General features: G+C 38.8%; 8 protein-coding genes and 3 non-coding genes across 11 annotated transcripts; 6 read left to right on the top strand and 5 right to left on the bottom strand.

The window, feature by feature from the left end:
* Positions 1-746: 746 nt before the first annotated feature.
* Positions 747-1,442, bottom strand: UIP3 (DUP240 family protein UIP3; the record flags this gene model as incomplete). The annotated part of the gene is made up of 1 exon (XM_033908591.1): positions 747-1,442. One exon carries the CDS (start codon positions 1,440-1,442, stop codon positions 747-749), a length of 696 nt encoding a protein of 231 aa, XP_033764482.1.
* A 1,275-nt stretch (positions 1,443-2,717) lies between these two features.
* On the top strand, positions 2,718-2,799 carry SPAR_Atrna4S. Its single transcript has one exon. It is a non-coding gene; the product is annotated as a tRNA-Ser (tRNA).
* Positions 2,800-4,256: 1,457 nt separating this feature from the next.
* On the bottom strand, positions 4,257-4,371 carry SPAR_Atrna3L. The gene has a single exon. It is a non-coding gene; the product is annotated as a tRNA-Leu (tRNA).
* A 1,583-nt stretch (positions 4,372-5,954) lies between these two features.
* Positions 5,955-6,674, top strand: DFP1 (DUP240 family protein; the record flags this gene model as incomplete). Its single annotated transcript, XM_033908590.1, has 1 exon — positions 5,955-6,674. One exon carries the CDS (start codon positions 5,955-5,957, stop codon positions 6,672-6,674), a length of 720 nt encoding a protein of 239 aa, XP_033764481.1.
* Positions 6,675-8,965: 2,291 nt separating this feature from the next.
* Positions 8,966-9,328, top strand: PAU7 (seripauperin PAU7; the record flags this gene model as incomplete). The annotated part of the gene is made up of 1 exon (XM_033908589.1): positions 8,966-9,328. The coding sequence occupies one exon, from the start codon at positions 8,966-8,968 to the stop codon at positions 9,326-9,328; it is 363 nt and encodes a 120-aa protein (XP_033764480.1).
* Positions 9,329-10,840: 1,512 nt separating this feature from the next.
* CDC15 (serine/threonine protein kinase CDC15) lies at positions 10,841-13,765 on the top strand (the record flags this gene model as incomplete). The annotated part of the gene is made up of 1 exon (XM_033908588.1): positions 10,841-13,765. The coding sequence occupies one exon, from the start codon at positions 10,841-10,843 to the stop codon at positions 13,763-13,765; it is 2,925 nt and encodes a 974-aa protein (XP_033764479.1).
* Positions 13,766-14,296: 531 nt separating this feature from the next.
* KIN3 (serine/threonine protein kinase KIN3) lies at positions 14,297-15,604 on the top strand (the record flags this gene model as incomplete). The annotated part of the gene is made up of 1 exon (XM_033908587.1): positions 14,297-15,604. The coding sequence occupies one exon, from the start codon at positions 14,297-14,299 to the stop codon at positions 15,602-15,604; it is 1,308 nt and encodes a 435-aa protein (XP_033764478.1).
* Positions 15,605-15,704: 100 nt separating this feature from the next.
* Positions 15,705-16,625, bottom strand: ADE1 (phosphoribosylaminoimidazolesuccinocarboxamide synthase; the record flags this gene model as incomplete). Its single annotated transcript, XM_033908586.1, has 1 exon — positions 15,705-16,625. The coding sequence occupies one exon, from the start codon at positions 16,623-16,625 to the stop codon at positions 15,705-15,707; it is 921 nt and encodes a 306-aa protein (XP_033764477.1).
* Positions 16,626-17,129: 504 nt separating this feature from the next.
* On the top strand, positions 17,130-19,268 carry BUD14 (protein phosphatase regulator BUD14; the record flags this gene model as incomplete). The annotated part of the gene is made up of 1 exon (XM_033908585.1): positions 17,130-19,268. The coding sequence occupies one exon, from the start codon at positions 17,130-17,132 to the stop codon at positions 19,266-19,268; it is 2,139 nt and encodes a 712-aa protein (XP_033764476.1).
* Positions 19,269-19,675: 407 nt separating this feature from the next.
* Positions 19,676-19,748, bottom strand: SPAR_Atrna2A. Its single transcript has one exon. It is a non-coding gene; the product is annotated as a tRNA-Ala (tRNA).
* Positions 19,749-20,317: 569 nt separating this feature from the next.
* SEN34 (tRNA splicing endonuclease subunit SEN34) lies at positions 20,318-21,214 on the bottom strand (the record flags this gene model as incomplete). Its single annotated transcript, XM_033908584.1, has 1 exon — positions 20,318-21,214. One exon carries the CDS (start codon positions 21,212-21,214, stop codon positions 20,318-20,320), a length of 897 nt encoding a protein of 298 aa, XP_033764475.1.
* Between the last annotated feature and the right edge of the window lie 70 nt (positions 21,215-21,284).

Below are 21,284 nucleotides of genomic sequence, written 5' to 3'. Positions count from 1 at the left end.
AAAAAACTTTAATTATAACAGCTGGTAAAGCCAGAAAACATAGGTAAATCAGCACTACAAGAATAACAAGACATGACATGCTATCATAAAAAAATATGATCGCTAAGATTGAAACTCGTTTTACAAAGGACGAAAACATGGTTGGTGTACGGTGAGCCGTTTCGTAGAACAGATAGCTCAGATATGAATTGAATATGTCCTTAGAAAGAACTACATTTTCCTCGATTAATTGTGCATTGGGTTCACTGAGGGTATCCGATTTTTAATCGTTATTTTTTGAAGTTGTTTCGATGCCAATTTAAGCACCGGCTTTTCTATTGTTATAGTTCACTGCTTACCGGATGTTACACTGATCATTAGTGTATTCGTCATCTATCAGTTGTCGTTTTATTAACACGATAACGCAATCTTTTCTATTCTGTTTTTATTTTTAAAGGGATTTTTCGCTAATTTCAACGGCATCTGAAGCAATGCAATGGGATTGAAAAGGGTTTTCTACTGATAAACCGTGACAACTTGTCGTCGATTACTGTTGAGCATCAGACTGTGGAATATTAGAGCAAAATATCAGATTCTCGGCGTTTGCCATTCGGAGGTGCGTACGAGCGGATCATTCCCTGGCGCCCAATACTTATTCAAACACATTATAATTAACGCTCCAGCGCCAGTTTCGAGTAGTTCTTGAAGTCGCTGGCGTTATTACGTTTTATATAAGAATATACTAGATAAATGCCGAAAGTTCTGCCCTAAGGCAAATCGAGCTCTGGGTATTGCTTTCTCCAATACTCAAATTGAGCTTCTTTGTCAATTTCCGCAGCTTTAACAAAATAAGCTTCTAAAACTGGGTCAGAACTGAACATATAAGATTTTTCAACGTCATTCGAAACCTTATTTGCTGGCGTATTCTCTGCACCGTTCGTTGGCGGGCTTGTATGTGTGTTCGACCTTTCCTGTTCGATAAGGCTTTTGAAAAATTCATGGCATCTATGTTCACAAAGAAAGTAATACGGAGTGAACCATTGTCCATGATCAAATAGATATTGATTCATATTACGCGCGATTATCCTCCATTCCTTCCCTTCTACTGCTGGTTTACGTGCAATGACTTCTAATAAAAGCTTAACCTTGGAATCCTTATCCCAGGTCCCGGCTGCGAATGTACCTATACTGATCAATAAAATGATAATAGAAAGGACAAGCGATATCACGGAAAACGTAAGGATACCTGGAATATCATGAAAAAGCACAATCGATAAAATCAAACTCGCAGTTATTAGGGTCATAAAGATGATCGGTTTATAATGAGCCATCTCGTAGAGCAAATAACTCCAATACGAACGGAATGTGTCCTCTGGAAGAGCCACATTTTCCTCGATCAAATGTGCACTAGGTTCGTTGAGTGTATCCAACTTGACGTCGGTAGTTTCTGAAGGGGTTTGCATGCTTAATTAATGCCTTGTCTTGTCTATAGTTATAATACGATTGTGAAAGTTGTTATCTTGACTAGAATAGCGATCCTTCTTATGCTTATTGAATGTTGTTCATGATTTGTATTTCTTATTTTTAGAGGCTTTTTTCAATATCACACTGTCCGAAACGCTATGTAATGACGCTGCGACAACAATACTGAAACAGGACATGAAAGATTCTTCAGAAAATGAATGTGAGAAGTAGGCGAATAATGAGATAATTGTTGGGATTCCATTTTTGTTAAAGGCTATAACATCACGTCCGGCACAATCGCATTCATTATGGTCTGTTACTCTTATTTGAAAACAAAGCAAATATGTTGTACTACGGGCTCGAGTAATACCGGATGTCTTGACAATCCTAAAGTCGTTTAGGAGAGTAACTTGTTGTCAGACTTATTATTAACGTGATTCACAGAATGTTACTCCCTATATAATCTATATAAGATCTGGATCTAACTAAAGGGTGGAAGCGCGGAATCTCGGATCTAAACTAATTGTTCAGGTATTTATACGTTTGGTTGGTTTGGTTCATCTTAGGCAAGTAGGTTGCCTAGTATACTCAGTCTTGTCCGTTTTGGAACTATTGTTTCTGAGAAATACGTGAGTTATTGGATAATTGTTGGGATTCCATTTTTGCTAAAGGCTATAATATAGGTATACAGAATATACTAGAAGTTCTCCTCGAGGATATAGGAATCCACAAAAGGGAATCGATAGTTCTACATAGTGTTATTATTTTATCTTCTTTCTTTTTATATGTTGCCATTCATTATCCTATTACATTATCAATCCTTGCATTTCAGCTTCCATTAGATTGGATGACTGTTTCTCAATTTTTATGCCATCCTCTTGCACCGCATATTATAATATACTATTAAATAGATGATATTAGAATTTCATTCCAACACATATAAAAGGAAAGAAGATAGAGTAGTATTGTTATGTAGAACTATCGACTCCCTTTTGTGGATTTCTATATCCTCGAGGAGAACTTCTAGTATATTCTATATACCTAATATTATAGCCTTTAGTAACAATGGAATCCCAACAATTATCTAATTATTCACATAATTCTCATTATGTCATCTTCTTACACCGCATGTGATAATATAATATTAAATAGATGATATTAGAGTTCAATTCCAACAGTTTCGTACGTGTTTCATACATGTTTTATGTCTAGGTTGGTAAATCTAGTAATGCTGAGGTATCCCATTTTGAGATACAACAAAATACATAATTTGTGGCAACTTGGCCGAGTGGTTAAGGCGAAAGATTAGAAATCTTTTGGGCTTTGCCCGCGCAGGTTCGAGTCCTGCAGTTGTCGTTATTTTTTTTTCATTACTGATAATTTTCCTCCTCCTCAAAGCATACTCATCTCAACCTGGATCTAACGCGAGAGAGAATTATTTGAATTGGTACAAACAATACACTATTAAAAAATTTCATCGTTTTGCAATTGTATTGTACCCGCTTTATTCTGTAATTCCGTATAAGTGCATAGAGTAGATTGTTGAAATAAAAGATGTCTCTAAATAGCCGGCCGAAAGACATAATCAAAATATTTCGGCAAACAATCTCAAATTTTTAGGCTTTGAACGTGATTTTCCCAAACTCTATAAACTCTATAACTTGATGTGAAAACTTCAACTGGAACTGGCGTGAAACTGTTAGCTCTTAGTGCTTTCAGCCCAAAAATCTCGATATGTTTGAATTGTAAATCCAAATGAACCGCCGCCTATTTCTGGGATACCAGTGCTTGCGGTATTGTTCCAAAAAATATCTCAGATAAATCTAATGCCCTAGCCTCAGAAAGTATATAAGTCATACCTTCTTATTTTTCATACGAAGCGGTAAAATTCAAATTAGCAATGTTTAGCGCCGTTTAATTTTGGTCTTGCCAGTCTACACTTTCCATATCCACACTTTTGTAAAAAGTTTGGATACCAGTCCCACCGTGAACGTGGAAGGAAGCACCAGCCAGATGTTGGTACCTTATAAGGAAAAAGAATGCTGTTCCATCTCACCTAATAGAGTATATAGAAACAACGGTTTCCCAACTGTTGAAATTGAACCCGTTCAAGATTTACTTAGTAACATAAACCTACAGGGATCAATCAGAAACTAAATGTTGTAACTTGTTCTATAGATTTCATTTCCTTACAAAGAGCGGTGTTATCTTGCTTTGGAAACCTCATTTCTCCATGAGGGGGCGCTTCGATAGTACTTGAGGTAGTAAAGCAAAAAAAACTTGAAAGATCAGATTCCTAGAGCGTATTTTACGTATATCTACGTGCTGTGATCAGCTTTAGGATTGTTTTATTCCGACTATGTGGTTTTCTACGATAGTATGATCGAATTCTGTGAAGCAGCTTTGTCTTTATACTAAGGGCAGCTGCTTGTCGTGAAGTCATGTATTATACTCAGTTAAAGTGCGTTTGGAAGCTTTTCTTGCAATATGGCACTAGTAAAGTGAAAGACACCCCTCATAGAGAGGGGCAACTTGCTTATATAGAAGTATAGTTGGTGATAAGAAAATATTGATATAGAATCAGGTAAGCGTTCTCATTATATTTTTCTAAGTCTGTCTGACTTTACAGTTCACGTAACTTTTCTTAAATTTTACTCTGCTAGTTAAGAAAAATTCAAATATTAGCAACTGGACTTTATTTAGCTTTCTCTCAGAGCATATGCATCCACCTAATGTACCGGCATTGATAAAGATCCTGGCGGTTTCATTTCTTTGTAGGTTATGAAGTTATAGGAGGAAAAAAGAAAAAATAATGGTTGCTAAGAGATTCGAACTCTTGCATCTTACGATACCTGAGTATTCCCACAGTTAACTGCGGTCAAGATGTTTTCTTGAATCAGGCGCCTTAGACCGCTCGGCCAAACAACCACTTATTTGTGATATGTGTCATGGTTTAAACTGGGTAACGTACGTTGATAGTAACAACTATGTCCCAGATGAAACGCTAACGATTACTTAAAGGGTAATCGTCAATTACATCTGAAAGTACCGAAGACACATTGCCTCACAATATTGAATCGACATATGTGAATACTAGCACTTAGGATACTACAATCCAAGATGAGATATATATAGAAATAGAAGAACAAGTTCAAGTTTAGATCTGAAGTTCCTTTAACACTTGGATAAGCAAGTTCGCTACGTGACAATATTTGGGAGACAAAAATTTTACTATTTTGCACTGGTTACCACTTTGCTAGCTTCCTTAAGAACGATTTCCCACAGTTGCTTTACCCCTAGTTGACCAATAATTCAGACATGCGGTTACTTAACATCGTTTCAGAGGCGGACACCTAAAAATAAGTTAAGCATGGAAGTATTATCATGTGTATGTGTCTTTCTTGCATTTTCCGCTATTCGGCTTATTGACGGGAGGAGATACAATACAACCATATGTAACTTGCCTAATTTTTTGACGAGTAAAGTTGATGATTTTTTTGTCTTTTGTCCACTTAGCTATACAACATCGTTATCATCTAGGAGCTATTCAAGAAACCAGGACACCAGTGTGAATAGTTACCAACCAATATAAAACTATTGATCGGTCAATAAAGTTATAACGCAGGGACGTCTGAGCAATCAGGCCGTGCCGTACCTACGATCCCATCCAAATTTCGATAAGAGAGCGGGCTACGTATTAATCGGGAAGTCAGGAACAACGATGAAGTACCCAGGCGATTTTACGACCATTATGGCCGGTGAAACAACCAAGGTATTGACTGAATGGATGGACTCGGCGGCGGACAATTGTTACTTTCGCTATACTACTATTCCAGCACTTGGTGATTATAATTTAAATGTGTTGGCAATGAATGTCGACACAGATACCCTAGTTGAAGCCAAGTCCGTGACAACTCTGAAGAGCGCCAAACAATGGGTGAATGACATGGAAATGTATTGAAGGCAATTCGATTACAATGAGAAGTCAGACATCAGCTCGCCGAACCCTCCTGACAATAACTAACTAGCAACAAGCCTTGGTGTAGTCCCTCTTTTATACTTAGTTTACTCTATGTTCCGGTGGAGACCCGCCCACACAATAGATCAGAAGCACTCTCATATTTAAAAATACACAGGTACGAAGAATCTTGATTGAGAAATACAGGGAGATAGAATTACTCTGTATAGGCTATCACAAAAACTTTCTCTTAGCTATGAGGAGGAAAAGATTATCTTTGTGATAGAACTCTTCAGTATGCTTCTGGTTTATTTTAAGTGAATATAAACGTTTCATTCAGTACTTTTAATGTCTCATCCTTGCTACTTTATGCGCTTTTACTTGGAGGCGCTACAGAAAGCGAAAGGTTACGTAGGTCGACGAAAGAGAAAAATAACCAATTGAGGTTTGAAAGCGTTTCAAACATTCAAGTCTATTTCTTCGAAGCTATCAGGATAAAGTTTACCTGGATCGTAACCATAAAAGCAGAATCAAGTTAAATTGTTTGCTAAATATGCGACCTTCTTTGAAAAATACTGATGCTCAGAACGATGCTAAAACAGGCCCATTGAATGAGGGATCTCCCGAAGACCCTGAAGATTCCTTGGTCTCAGCTGATATCGTTCTTCCAGAGGATGTTTTTGCATCATACTGGAGTTATTTGCTTTACGAAATTGTACGCACCAAGTGTGTGATGACCACTTTCCTCTTTTTTGTCTTAACGATTTTAGCGATTTTAACAAACATTTCGTTTTCTAGTGTTCTCACCCCTTCAATGGTGATCCCGATATGTACCAATGTGTCACTTTTAGTGTTTCAAATATACCTATTTGGTAGACCAATAAGTCATGAAACATTCCGTACAAAACTTCTACTAGAGGTAATAACTCATAAACCATCGATAGGTGGGAAAGAGTGGAAAACCATAACGTATAACATGAATCAATATTTGATCAAGGCCGGTTTATGGAAAACACCGTACTACTTTTTTTGTGAACATGCGTGCTATGAATATTTCAAGGGTCTCGTCAAGGGAAATTATCCTGATGTACAGTGGGATACCGCAAATACACAACCGTTCATCAGCATTCCAGAAAATCAGGTTGCAACTCACAATTCTGATGTTGAACCAACCGTAAAGTGGTGTCTTTTTAAAGCAGCCGAAATTCAAGCGCATGCTGTGCGGGAATATTGGCAAAATCAATATCCAGATGCCGGCGTACCTTCAATATGAGTGGTGTTTATGTATTTCATATATTGGTGTAAAAGGAACGTATCGTTGTTAGGGTCGTTAGGGGCTCCAGGAAGTCATAAATTGGGGGTACGTTTAAGATGTATTTGCAACTCGTCTGGCAAAAAAAGAAACTTAGAACTGCAGGATATTGAATAACTAGAGCGTCCTGAAGCAATAGTGACGAAATAGTTTACGAGTTTCTTTCAAGCTAAAAGTAGTCCTTGTTGTGAAGAGAATAAACTTGATTTTGTAGGAGATCAAATTTGGAATAATGTGCAGATTGATTCTATGATTGACTAGACAACGAAGCCGCACTTCTCCGTTAGGCTTCTGCGTCTGAGTAACTTGATTGTCTGAAACATCGCAATTTCAACATCATTGAATATCGCGTAAGAGGTGGGACGCTACAAGAAGTTGATTTGATCCCCATGATATTTTTGACACAATGTTAAGGTCAGCATATTGGCCCGGGTCTTTCCGCTCAATCTAGTTTACCGATCATTTTTTAACAAGGATAACCATAACATTTATCTACGATGTTTTGGTTCGTGAGATATATGGGGGTTAGCAACTTTTTCACACTCTTTTTGAAAGTTTTGATAGCAGTATTATATAATCAAGGTTCTGTGATTGCAACAGCTATCATGCCGACGTTTCTCGAACAGTACAGTCTACAATGGAGAGAGTCAATCTAACGTATTAACTAAGGCTGCGTAAGGATCGAATGGACAAAAGTGTTTTCGAGCATGGGAGAATAGATATCTCTAGGGGAATTTAACTATGAAATTATACGGTTTTCCTAGGAATATCAGTAGTCAACAAAAGAAATTTTTGATTCAGTTCGTGTGGTGGGGAAGCCTCTTTCATTTTGTTTCCTGCCTACACCGCCGCTAAATAAAATTTAAGGTGGTTCTGGTGGCATCGATTATATCCTTGAGTGGGGTTGTCCGATCACGCCAATGGTCTGTTACTTTATTGCCATATTACGTGTTAAAATAATTGAAATTACATTTTGATTGGCCGCATTGTAACTGGTACACAAACCCAAACTGCGTACCATCCTCGATTTGAATACTTATTTTACTGCACTGTAGCTGCTGTTTACTTCAAGCTTACCTTTAAAATTGACGTCGAGAAAGAATTTGGCATTCCATACAAAGGTGTTGCAATATCTTGTTTACCGGACTCGAAAGGAAGGTGAAAGCACTTTCTGGCATTTTCAAAAAAGCTGGCCCTGCTACCAATTTATGACGGCCCATCTAGATGGCGATACTATCCCGAGAAATTGTTTATCTTCGTATATGGACCTCAGTTTTGAAAATTACAAACTATTGGACGGTGCAGAACATCTATCGTTCCATATAATCTATTGCGCGATTATTTCTTCGACAACTCACTTCATTCCTGGTGATTTCAAGCTCGTTACAAGACCAATATGAGATTTTACCTCCGTCAAGAGCTTGGTGCTTGGCACGCCATCTTGGAAGGCGGCCTCAACAACATCGGTGACAAATTTTTCGCTGCGCTCCTTAGCGAGAGTTCCTACATTTGGAAGCTACTCTAAAGGCATTCTCTCTTCATGGGAACACCTCGCACAAAGCAATTTGACGCAATTGGGGCTTTAGCCTTCATTGATGTGCAAGCATATCTACACTGGTTCTAAGACTTGTGATCTCGAAACAAGAAGCCCCTTCATATCAGGCGTGTGTATCAAACAGTTCACACTATTTTGCGTGGTCTGATTTGTTACGTACAGGTGCTCTTCTTGTGTGCATATTCCTGCAGATACGACTTTAAGATCACACACTTAATTTTTTATTGTTTCTAATTTGGGAAAAAGTCCGATTTCCCTCCCACCAACCGTTTAGTGCCAAGGGTTAGATGACCCTTGAACGAGGGCCCAAAATAAATTTGGCTTTGGTTCTATTTCTTGGCCAAAAACTGCAGCTGCAGCTCTAAAGGCACCCCTCCTGTAAAGAACATTCTTGTGTTATGGAACATATGAAAGGATGTGGGCATAATAAGTGTGTCTCTTATACGAAGCACAGCATCGTTCGGGAACAATTCGTCCCCATAGTAATAGTAGCTTAGTGGCCAAGAAGTGGAATGTGGGAGATATGAGTTTGAGACGGGCGGCCAGTAATATCCCATCTGTACAAAGGTAGCCCTTCAAAAAAATTTCATATAAATACAGCAGTTTGATCTGCTATGTTTGAAACGTTCCTCAGTCCTTCTCCTTTCAGTTGAGCTTATACAATCACTAAGCAATAACCCAAAAAATAACAAATACAATGGTCAAATTAACTTCAATCGCTGCTGGTGTTGCTGCCATCGCTGCCGGCGCCTCCGCAACCACCACTCTAGCTCAATCTGACGAAAGAGTCAACTTGGTTGAATTGGGTGTCTACGTCTCCGATATCAGAGCTCATTTGGCTGAATACTACTCTTTCCAAGCTGCTCACCCAACCGAAACTTACCCAGTTGAAATTGCTGAAGCCGTTTTCAACTACGGTGACTTCACCACCATGTTGACTGGTATTGCCCCAGACCAAGTCACCAGAATGATCACTGGTGTCCCATGGTACTCTAGCAGATTACAACCAGCTATCTCTAGCGCTCTATCCGTAGACGGCATCTACACTATCGCAAACTAGAGCCCCTGCTTTACGAATGAAACCTGTATAGGTGTATGAGGAAGTTACAAAAAAAATGATAAATTATTTAAAAGAAAAAAAAAAGCTTAATAGTATGAAATTAGTGGTATGAATAGTTAAACGCATTATATAAAAATAAATGTTTGTGTATGTGTATTATTAATATTATAAATTTCCTATTATTAAACTAACCCTCTACCAAATCAGCTGCCTGGACCTTAATAATTCATTATGATTTATGGTGCCATCCATCCTAACCGGATCTTGCGAATTTTTTAGTGCCCATTCGTCTTGTTATTGTTGTTAATATGTTTATCTTATTCCCACTTATAAGGAAATCTTACCTAAAATTCCTGGGAGATTAAAAATAAAAATAACAACACTGTAAGAAAACATAAAAAGATAGAATTAAATATGAAGACATACACGCATAATCAGATATTACCATAATCAATTTAAAACTACACACCAGAGATATCAATAATATTAATATACTTATAAATTAAATTAATTTAAATTGATAATGGGTTTTAAGGTATGTACTTTCAAATTATTGGGTAGCGTTCTTTATCATTATTGAGTTTAAATGTTCGAAATAATAAAGTGGAAGAAATTTTACACTCCCAAATTTTGGAAACATGAATGAATGCTTTTGATTGTTATTTGGACCCCCTAAAAACTGTCCATAATAGATTATTCTGGCCCACTTATAAAGGCTTGGAGCATTATCAGATATCGTTTGGTAAAAGTTATGGCTCGTTTGCGCCAAAGCGCACATAACCAACAATGACTACAGAATTCACAACCAGTGCCTTTTACTGTAGTTATAAGTCATTATTTGTTATTCATTTTGGTTATTTCAAAAAAAATACATTTTCTGGTGATGGAAGAACATTCCTTTAGAACCGTTAATTTTAGGTAGTCAATAGAATAAACGGTTCCAGGAGAAATGGATCTAAGAGAAGCCTTATCATTGTGCCACAGATATTTTCCTCCTGGATGAATTTTCAGTGACTACTTGAGCATAAATCCGAAACATTTCATCAAGTATTTGCTAACAATGCGTGATTTTTGAGGATTTTGTATTAAAGAACATTTGTAGCTGTGCAGTTTCAATACGGCATACTTAAGCGATCTTGTCGATAAAGTAACTAAATAACGGCTGTAGTCGTTGAATAGTAACTGTGCATCTCACATAGGTAAGAATGTGGTTTGTCATCTAGCGGCGAATGACTGTAATGTAATGATAAGCTTTAGTATCGTGCATGGAAAAAAAGGCACATAATAAGTGGCCCCATCAATTCTTTGGCTCCTTCTGCTACATTCAGTCGTTTATACAGTCTTTGCTGTGCCGTTATAATCCTTTCTATCTTGCGATGGCCCTTCCGCCTTTTCTTGCTGTTATTTTTGTATACGGAAGATCTAACTCCCAAAAGGCATGTCTTCTGCTTGAAGGCTCGAGGAAGGATAATACACACATAAGCATTACCATTTGCCTGGTAAGACTGTACGATGAACAGCATGGCGGACACTGATAGAGTGAACCTGACTCCCATCCAAAGAGCGTCTGAGAAATCCGTGCAATACCACTTGAAGCAGGTCATTGGGAGGGGTTCTTACGGGGTAGTTTATAAAGCCATCAACAAACATACTGACCAAGTCGTGGCAATCAAGGAGGTCGTGTACGAGAATGATGAGGAGCTTAACGACATTATGGCAGAAATCAGCCTGTTAAAAAATTTAAACCATAACAATATTGTTAAATACCACGGCTTCATACGAAAGAGCTATGAACTATATATCCTCCTCGAATACTGCGCTAATGGCTCTTTAAGACGGCTCATCTCAAGGAGCTCTACTGGGTTGAGTGAAAATGAATCGAAAATCTATGTTACACAGACCCTACTGGGGCTTAAATATTTACACGGTGAAGGTGTCATCCACAGAGACATCAAGGCGGCTAACATCCTGCTGAGCGCAGACAACACTGTCAAGCTTGCTGATTTTGGCGTCTCCACTATTGTGAATTCCAGCGCCTTAACCCTAGCGGGCACGCTCAATTGGATGGCTCCAGAGATCCTGGGCAACAGGGGAGCCTCTACGCTCAGCGACATTTGGTCTCTGGGAGCCACTGTAGTTGAGATGCTCACAAAGAACCCACCCTACCACAATCTAACAGACGCAAATATCTACTACGCTGTCGAAAATGATACCTACTACCCACCTAGTTCCTTCTCTGAGCCACTAAAAGATTTCTTATCCAAATGCTTTGTGAAGAACATGTACAAGAGGCCGACAGCTGACCAGCTACTCAAGCATGTGTGGATCAATTCCACGGAAAATGTGAAGGTTGACAAGCTCAACAAATTCAAGGAGGACTTCACTGACGCTGATTATCATTGGGATGCCGATTTCCAAGAGGAAAAACTAGACATATCTCCCTCTAAATTCAGTCTGGCAACGGCTCCTGCCGAGTGGGCAGAAAACAATCAAGAAATGGAGTTAATGCCGCCCACGGAAAGTCAATTACTGAGCCAATTGAAGAGTCCATCCAAGCCTCTGACGGAGTTGCGCGTGCTTTTCAGTGTTTGCTCTCTTGAGAACATCGCAGATACAATCATTGAGTGTCTGTCGCGCACGACTGTTGATACACAATTAATAATTGCATTTGGATCTATTTTCGCTTATGACACCCAACATAACCACTCTAGATTGCGACTGAAGTTCATCGCCATGGGAGGAATTCCGTTAATCGTCAAATTCGAACATTTGGTCAAAGAATTCGTCATTGACTACCCTCAGGCTTTGATTGAATGTGGAATAATGTATCCTTCGAATTTTGCATCGCTAAAAACCCCTAAGTATATTTTGGAGCTCATTTATCGGTTCTACGATTTAACATCCACGGCCTTCTGGTGTCGCTGGTGTTTCAAACACCTCGACATATTGCTCCTTCTGAACAACCTTCATGAAAGAAGGGCACAATCCATACTACTAAAACTTTCATCGTATGCGCCCTGGTCTTTTGAAAAAATCTTGCCCTCTCTGATTAACCACAGATTAAAGAAAAAAATCCTAATCAGCCCTCAAATCACTTACATAGTCTTCAAATCAATAAACTACATGATAACCACGAATGACGATAAAATCCACAAGTCTGCTATCCCTTCTTCTTCCTCGTTACCATTGTCCTCCTCACCCACAAGGAACTCACCATTGAACTCAGTGCAGTCTCCATCAAGGTCCCCTGTTCATTCTTTAATGCCAACACGTCCGTCTTCTCCAATGCGACACAAGAGCGTCTCAAACTTTCCGCATCTGACCATATCTTCAAAATCAAGACTGCTCATTGACTTACCGGAGGGCTTTTTTACCTGGCTAACTTCTTTTTTTATCGACATGGCCCAAATCAAAGATCTATCTGTTTTAAAGTATTTTACCAAGCTTTGTTGCCTCACGGTACATATAAACAACACATTGTTGAATGACCTACTCAACAACGATGCCTTTTTTGCTTTTATTCAGAATATTGATACCATCACCCCTCTTATCGACGACACAAAAACAGCAGCCTTCATCTGGAAACAGATCACTACTATATGCGTTGATATGAGTTTGGATATGGACCAAATGAGCCCTTCTTTGTTTTCTATAGCTATGAATTTCATAAAAAAAAAGAACAACACGTCTATCAGTGGATTGGAGATCATACTGAACTGCTTGCATTTCACGTTACGCAATGCACATGATGATGTAGCTCCTACAATGGGCTCAACAGAGTCTCATAGTGTTTTTCTCATAAAGGTCAACAATGACGTTGCTATTGAACTACCGATTGGTCGATTGGTTGACCTGTTTTACGCATCGAATGATGATGACGTCAACCTCAGTAAACTAATTAGCATTTTCACCAAGATATGCTCATTTCCCGGTTTTGAAAACCTTGCAATTGATATCATATTTCACCCGAATTTTTATGAAAAGATTATTTCCTTCTTTAATACTTATTTCAACAGTCTGCTCATTCAAATTGATCTATTGAAATTTATAAAGTTAATATTCACAAAGTCGTTATTGAAGGTATATGACTACACGGGATTGCCAGATCCCATAAAACAAACGGAATCAAATCGTCACAATAAGGCCACTGTTTTCAAACTCCGAGCCATACTAGTACAAATAACGGAGTTCTTAAACAACAACTGGAATAAGGATGACCGAAAAAGGAATTTCAATCAAGTTGGGGGGGACTCGGTTTTGATATGCCAACTATGCGAGGATATTCGTTCATTATCGAAAAAGGGAAGTTTACAAAAAGTTTCGAGTGTCACCGCAGCAATTGGTAGTTCACCAACAAAAGATGAGCGCACTAATTTGCGATCTTCCAAAGCCAAAAGCGACGCCTTTTCCGTTCCCATTACATCATTTCAAACATAATGTAGGAATTGCATGTGCATACATAGATATATAGGAAATTCAATACAGCATCACAATAGAACTATATATTGAATCGTGAGTTATCCAAGACCGAAAACTCATCTGTTGGAAATAGCGATTCAAGAAAAAGTTATTTAAGTAGTCCCTCCACAGAGCTGCCAAGAAAGTTTTCGAATTTAAAGACTCCAGTTGTGGTAAAAGTTTATCATGTCTATGTTATCTTTTTCCTTTTGGGATTAAATATATGAATGACTCAAAGTACATTCAATGAATATTTCTAACTATAGATCAATAAATATGGAATATAATAATCTGATATGATCGCAGCGTTACAGTCTTCCGATAGGTTACAGCCAAGTTTTTTTTTTTTCAAGGTTCCTCAATTTTCATTACGTTTCCTAATTAGGTTAAACATAAATAAATGCAACTTTCCAAAAGAGTATCAATTCATATGACATAAAAGATCAAGATTTACAATAACAACTTGAGCACGAGTATTATTTGATAATTGAATCAATTCTATGCCTCAGCATGCATAGACGACAGTTTTTCCAAGAATATCATAGTCCTCAGCAGCAGCAGGGACACCCACCAAGGTCAGAATACCAAGTTCTCGAAGAAATCGGGAGAGGTTCATTCGGGTCTGTACGAAAAGTCATCCATATACCTACCAAGAAACTCTTGGTTAGAAAGGATATCAAATATGGTCATATGAACAGCAAAGAGAGACAACAGCTGATCGCCGAATGCAGCATTTTGTCGCAGTTGAAGCATGAAAATATAGTAGAATTTTATAACTGGGATTTCGATGAACAAAAAGAAGTATTGTACCTTTATATGGAGTACTGTTCTAGAGGTGATTTATCCCAAATGATTAAGCACTACAAACAGGAACATAAGTACATACCAGAAAAAATTGTATGGGGTATTCTGGCCCAGTTATTGACTGCACTGTATAAATGTCATTATGGTGTCGAATTGCCAACTTTGACCACAATATACGACCGAATGAAACCACCAGTAAAGGGCAAAAACATTGTTATCCATCGTGACCTAAAACCAGGAAATATATTCTTAAGCTATGATGACAGCGATTACAGTCTGAATGAAGAAGTAGATGGTCACGATGAAGTAAACAGTAATTATTACAGAGATCATAGAGTAAATTCAGGCAAAAAGGGGAGCCCTATGGACTATAGTCAAGTTGTGGTAAAACTAGGTGATTTTGGGTTGGCCAAGTCTCTAGAAACTAGTATTCAATTTGCCACTACATATGTCGGTACACCATATTACATGTCGCCTGAAGTGTTGATGGACCAGCCATACTCCCCCTTATCTGATATCTGGTCACTAGGTTGTGTTATTTTTGAGATGTGTTCGTTGCATCCCCCATTCCAGGCAAAAAATTATCTGGAGCTACAAAATAAGATTAAAAATGGGAAGTGGGACACTGTCCCTGAGTACTACTCTAGAGGGCTTAACGCCATAATACATTCAATGATAGATGTAAACTTAAGGACCAGGCCTTCCACTTTTGAATTGCTGCAAGATATTCAGATACGAACTGCAAGGAAGTCGTTGCAATTAGAAAGATTCGAAAGAAAGTTACTGGACTATGAAAATGAACTGACAAACATTGAAAAAATCCTTGAGAAGCAAGCTATGGAATATGAAAGAGAACTGAATCAATTGAAGGATCAATTTACACAGGCAGTGGAGGAGCGAGCCAGAGAAGTAGTGAGCGGTAAGAAAGTTGGTAAAGTTCCAGAATCTATAAACGGATATTACGGCAAAAAATTCGCCAAACCTGCATACCACTGGCAAACAAGATATCGATAAGACTTGCTTTGAGAACATTTATACATTAATACATATGGGTATGTATGATTCATATTTAGTGCGAAGTACACTGGCGACTTGTAGCATATGTAAAAACACTTTAGTGAGACCATTTGTACCCTGTCAAAGCTTCATAGGCCTCTATATATTTGGCCCTTGTCCTGTCGACAATGTCTTGGGGCATTTCGACACCGTTGACACCATTCAACTTATTGGCAGTAAGCCAGTCTCTTAAGAATTGCTTATCGTAGGAATCTTGGGATTCTCCTACCTTATAAGAGGCACCGTTCCAAAATCTAGAGGAGTCTGGAGTTAGCACTTCGTCCACCAGAATAATTTCGTTAGTCTTTTCATCAATACCAAATTCGAATTTAGTGTCTGCGATGATGATGCCCTTCTCCTTAGCATAATCTTTGCACTTGGAGTATAGTTTTATAGCCAATTCTGCCACTCTACGTGACAAATCTTCACCCACCAATTCAGCGGCCTGAGCAGGTGAGATGTTTTCGTCATGTTCACCTTGTTCAGCCTTGGTTGATGGGGTGAAAATTGGTTCTGGAAACTCTTGAGATTCTTTGAGTCCTTGAGGTTGCTTCAAACCGTGCACGGTACCTGTTTTTACGTATTCTTTCCAGGCAGATCCGGTGATGTAGCCTCTGACAATTACTTCCAATGGGATGAGTTTGTGTTTGTGAACCAATAGAGAACGGTCTTCTAGTTGCGTTTTGTACTTTGGTTCGCTCAATTTTGAGGGCAGATAATCGAAAATAGTCTTACCTGGGGCGATGTCGACCAAATGGTTACGAACATCGTTGGACAGGAACTTGAACCAGAACTCTGACAGTTTGGTCAACAAGATCCCCTTTTCAGGAATGCTGTTTTCCATAATAACGTCATATGCAGAGATACGATCCGTAGCGACAAACAGCAACGTACCAGCGTCTACCTCATATATGTCTCTAACTTTACCTCTGGCCACCAATGGCAATATACCGTCCAGTTCAGTCTTTGTAATTGACATTGTTATTACTTTTTCGTATGTGTATTCTTTATAAGTAATGCTTATGATTCAATTGATTCTTAACAGTACCAACTACAAAAGCACAACACTCAACCGTTTTACCCCCAAAGAATCCAGGTGAGAATGTACATATATATATATATATATATATATATATATATATGCACAGATGGCATCTTCGAGATTAGTATTATTACATCCTCATCTCTCGCAAGAGTCAGACTGACTCGTGAATGAGCTTCGGGTGACCCTTCGGGCATTCTTTTTCCACCTTCAGGAAAAGTTTCAGATGAGTTGAAATTTCGAGTATGGCTACATGGATCAAGTGCAGTAAACAAAGAAGCTTCTACAGCGGTACACTGTTTGTGTTTTCTGCTTTACTGTCGTGTAGAACTGGATCTATTCTTTCCTGCTTGTGGCAATATTTAAGGAGTTGGACGTGTTCAAGTCGAGGAAGAGGTGAAATACACATAGTTTGGACAACATTCTCTGCGTGGTAAGAGGATGAGTAATAAGGAAGAGTATGTTGATGGGGCTTTCGGAAGTGGTGTCAAAGAGGTTAGTTCTATAGCTGCTAGATGTGATAATGGTTATGCGCCTTCGTTAATCACGTCGACATCAGGCATGGACTCCTTTCAATCGCACGCGCTACTGAATGATCCGACCCTAATAGAGGATTATTCAGACATCATTAATAATAGGCCCACGGGTGGAAGTAAGCTTACTTCAGGAAACGAGGATTCTGAGAGTATGGGTGGAAGTGTTGTGGTGACTCCCACTTCGAATAAGAGTTCGCCCTTCAACTCGAAACTTAATGTATTGAGTAATCCGGCAGAAAAGAGCCATAGTGCCCTGCGAAATACAGATGATGACAAAGATGTTGAGGAGGAGAATGTGGAGAAACATACGCATAGCGACAGCAGAAGAGATCAACGACATTCAAAAGAAAACTCTTCGGAATTGCCCGACTCGTATGATTATTCAGATTCAGAATTCGAGGACAATTTGGAAAGAAGGCTACAAGAGATCGAGACTGATTCTGTGGATAGTGCCGATAAGGATGAGGTGCATTTTACAGTGAGCAATACAATGAACCGAGAGCTTTCTGACGTTGACGATTTTAGTGACGGCTTGAAATACGCCATCTCCGAGGACGACGATGAAGAAGAAAACTACTCTGATGATAACGATTTTGATAGAAAATTTGAAGATGCGGAGTTTGAAGGAGAGAAGGACGATTTGGAAGAGGAAAATGACGATTATCAACCCTTATCACCGCCAAGAGAACTGGACCCTGATAAACTATATGCTCTATATGCGTTCAATGGACATGATTCTTCACATTGTCAATTAGGGCAGGATGAACCCTGTATACTTTTGAATGATCAGGATGCCTACTGGTGGCTGGTGAAGAGGATCACGGATGGTAAAATTGGGTTTGCGCCCGCAGAAATCCTAGAAACCTTCCCAGAAAGATTAGCTCGATTGAATTGTTGGAAAAATGAGAACATGTCTTCTCAATCGGTTGCTTCCTCTGATTCCAAAGACGATTCCATCAACTCTGATAGCAAGAATGAGAGTGATGCAGGGAGTATAATTCCGACACCTGCATTGAATGGATATGGTAAGGGGAACAAATCTGTTAGTTTTAATGACGTTGTCGGTTATGCAGACAGGTTTATAGATGATGCGGTTGAAGATACCTCGTTGGATAGTAATAATGATGGCGGTGATGATGACGGAAAATCGTACGACAATGATGTTGATAACGACAATGAAACAAAAGTAAGGCACCGGGACGAATACAGTGAAGCAAAGTTGAATTTTGGAAAATTTCAGGATGACGACATGAGCGATGTAGTGAGTGACGTCTCTTTTAGTACATCTTTGAATACACCACTAAATGTGAAAAAAATTCGGAGGCCAGACATTAAAAACGAGAGTGCGCTCAAGCCATCATCCAGTAATGGCGGCGAGGATGGTCACAATGCGAATCGGGATGTGGGGAAAGAGAAGTCCGAGCCGGTTGATAGTGATTACGATGCCGATCTGAGAAAAGTATTTGAAGCTCCTCGTATGCCATTTGCGAATGGCATCGCGAAATCAGACTCTCAAAACTCCCTTTCAACAATTGGTGAGTTTTCACCTTCGTCATCCGAATGGACAAACGAATCGCCATCCACGCCAATAGTTGAAGAAAGCAGCAGTATTCCATCATCTAGAGCAATAAAGGACATTTCACAATATATTCATGCAAAATCGAAAATTGAAGAGTCAACAAATATGGAAAGCACACAGAAGCAAAGTCAGCCCAGCCTGGAACCTACTGAAGGGATGGAGAATCAAACTGACGTAGAACAACCTGAAGGGGAGCTAGAAAAACGTCATAGTACGCATGAAGAAGAAAAGCAGTCAAGCCTATCGTTACATTCATCATCAGAAGAAGATTTTTACATGGACGAACAAAGAGCGATATCATCAGCAAGCATAAATAGTTCACTTTCTGGATCAAGGGCATTGTCTAATACCAATATGTCCGATCCGGCTTCAAAGCCTCATTCTTTGGTTCAACATCTCTATGCTCCAGTTTTTGACAGGATGGATGTGTTAATGAAACAATTGGACGAAATTATTCGCAAATGATATTATCCTTACAATGGCCTAGTCTTTTCTCATCTAACGAATTTGCATCATATTCATGAATATTTATTTCTTTTAGAAACATTCCGGAAGAAAATAAGATAACAATAGTCCTGCATACAGAATAGCTAAAGCAAACAAATATATATTGTATCTATAAAGTTTATCTTTTTTCTTTTATTTTTTACCTTCGTTCATATTATTATACTGAAGAAAACGAATAAAATTCTGTCATTACTCAGCATCCTTCAACGAGTAATGGAGATATAAGCGGGGAAAAAAAGTTGATACTAAATGAGTACTTCTTTGTCACATAACCGCAGGGAAGAATACGTTGATAACAATCCGGAGGCACCGATATTACTGCTAATAGTTGGCTCTTCACAAGTTCGATTATAGGAGCAAAAATTTGGACGCAACCGGAATCGAACCGATGACCTCTTCCTTGCAAGGGAAGCGCGCTACCAACTGCGCCATGTGCCCAGATTATTAGAATACGAAATTCGTTGAGGTATAATAAGTGCTTAGAGGAGAAGATTTATTATTGAGAATTTGGTGAATAATCAGATAATTGTTGGGATTCCATTGTTACTAAAGGCTATTGTTGGAATGAAATTCTAATATCATCTATTTAGTAGCATATTATCACATGCGGTGTAAGAGGATGACATAAAGATTGAGAAACAGTCGTCCAGTCTAATGGAAGCTGAAATGCAAGGATTGATAATGTAATAGGATATAGGAATCCACAAAAGGGAATCGATAGTTCTACATAATGTTATTACCTTATCTTCTTTCTTTTTATATGTAGGATGTCAGGTAGCTTAGAAATAGCATTTTTTTTGCTTTTAGTAAACATAGAAGGAACTCTTTTTCGGGAACCAAATATAAATAAGCATGACTTGGGGTCTAGTGATAAACCACCCATTTTCCCTCTGAATGCATCAAAATATAGGTGCGAATTTAGAATTGTTTTACATATGCGTGGTTTTTGAAAGGTATTGTAATTACTTAAGTTCCGAGGAAATAAATATACATGACTGGCTCCCAGGTTAACCAAATCCAGCCCATTCTATTGAGAAAAAATGAACTTCCTTGGTCTCTTCCACAACACCGCCTATGACCCAAAGTTTTTTCACAGTGGTCCCTAGTCTTGCACCACTTATCATGGATATCAGGTCAATCGGCTCATCATGGTAATCGATCGCATCTTGTATGGTCAGATGTGAATGGAAACGTAATGGATCACCAGGATATGCTATAAACTTCCCACCAAAACGTCCGCCCGGGGACAAAACGTACCCTTGATCTCTCAACGCCTTGTATAAGAAATACGTCTGCATCTTTCCTGCCTGTCTATATTGCTTAAATAACAAATCACGGATATTATTGCGGGATAAGCTATCTGAACCAATGTCCTTTAAAATCATGGAAGTATCTGCAATGTCAATGAACAGAGAAGACTCAATTAGCTGGTCATTATTGTTAGATTTATCAAGCCGTTGCAGTTCTTCAGCTGTGGTTTTATCGTTGATTTTACCAATTTTCCTTAATTTTGCTATGTGTTCATCCTTTTTGAACTTTCTCTGATATTCAAATGACTTATTCAAACGATCCTTGACAATTTTAGATAGTTTGGCGCCTCGCTCTGGCGTTATTCCCTCCATAATCTCATCTCCCTCTTGTTTTATTAATTTCACGTCGGCAAGATTATTTAAGTGCAGCCACAGAACATCTTCTAGCATAAGCCTCAGAGGTACAGACAAAAACACGTTTTGCTGTGCTGCAGTGGGCAAAGTTCCAGATAACACACCGCAAATACCCCATTTTCTCAAAAGTTTGATGTGATGTATGTCGAATACTAGCGGCGGCATCAAAACCTCCTCACCCTTCGCCGTCCTTTTTGCATATATAGTAATGACTATGCGTCTACCTTCTTCTTCAGTCATATACGACAATCAATATCTATGCTAGCTTAGATGGGTTTCTTATCGCTGCACCTTCTCATTCTCCTACTCT

This window comes from Saccharomyces paradoxus, chromosome I, assembly GCF_002079055.1.
Source record: "Saccharomyces paradoxus chromosome I, complete sequence".
Classification (NCBI taxonomy): Eukaryota; Fungi; Ascomycota; class Saccharomycetes; order Saccharomycetales; family Saccharomycetaceae; genus Saccharomyces; species Saccharomyces paradoxus.
The sequence above is the reverse complement of the archived record's forward strand: the minus strand, read 5'-3'. Positions and strand labels throughout refer to the sequence as shown.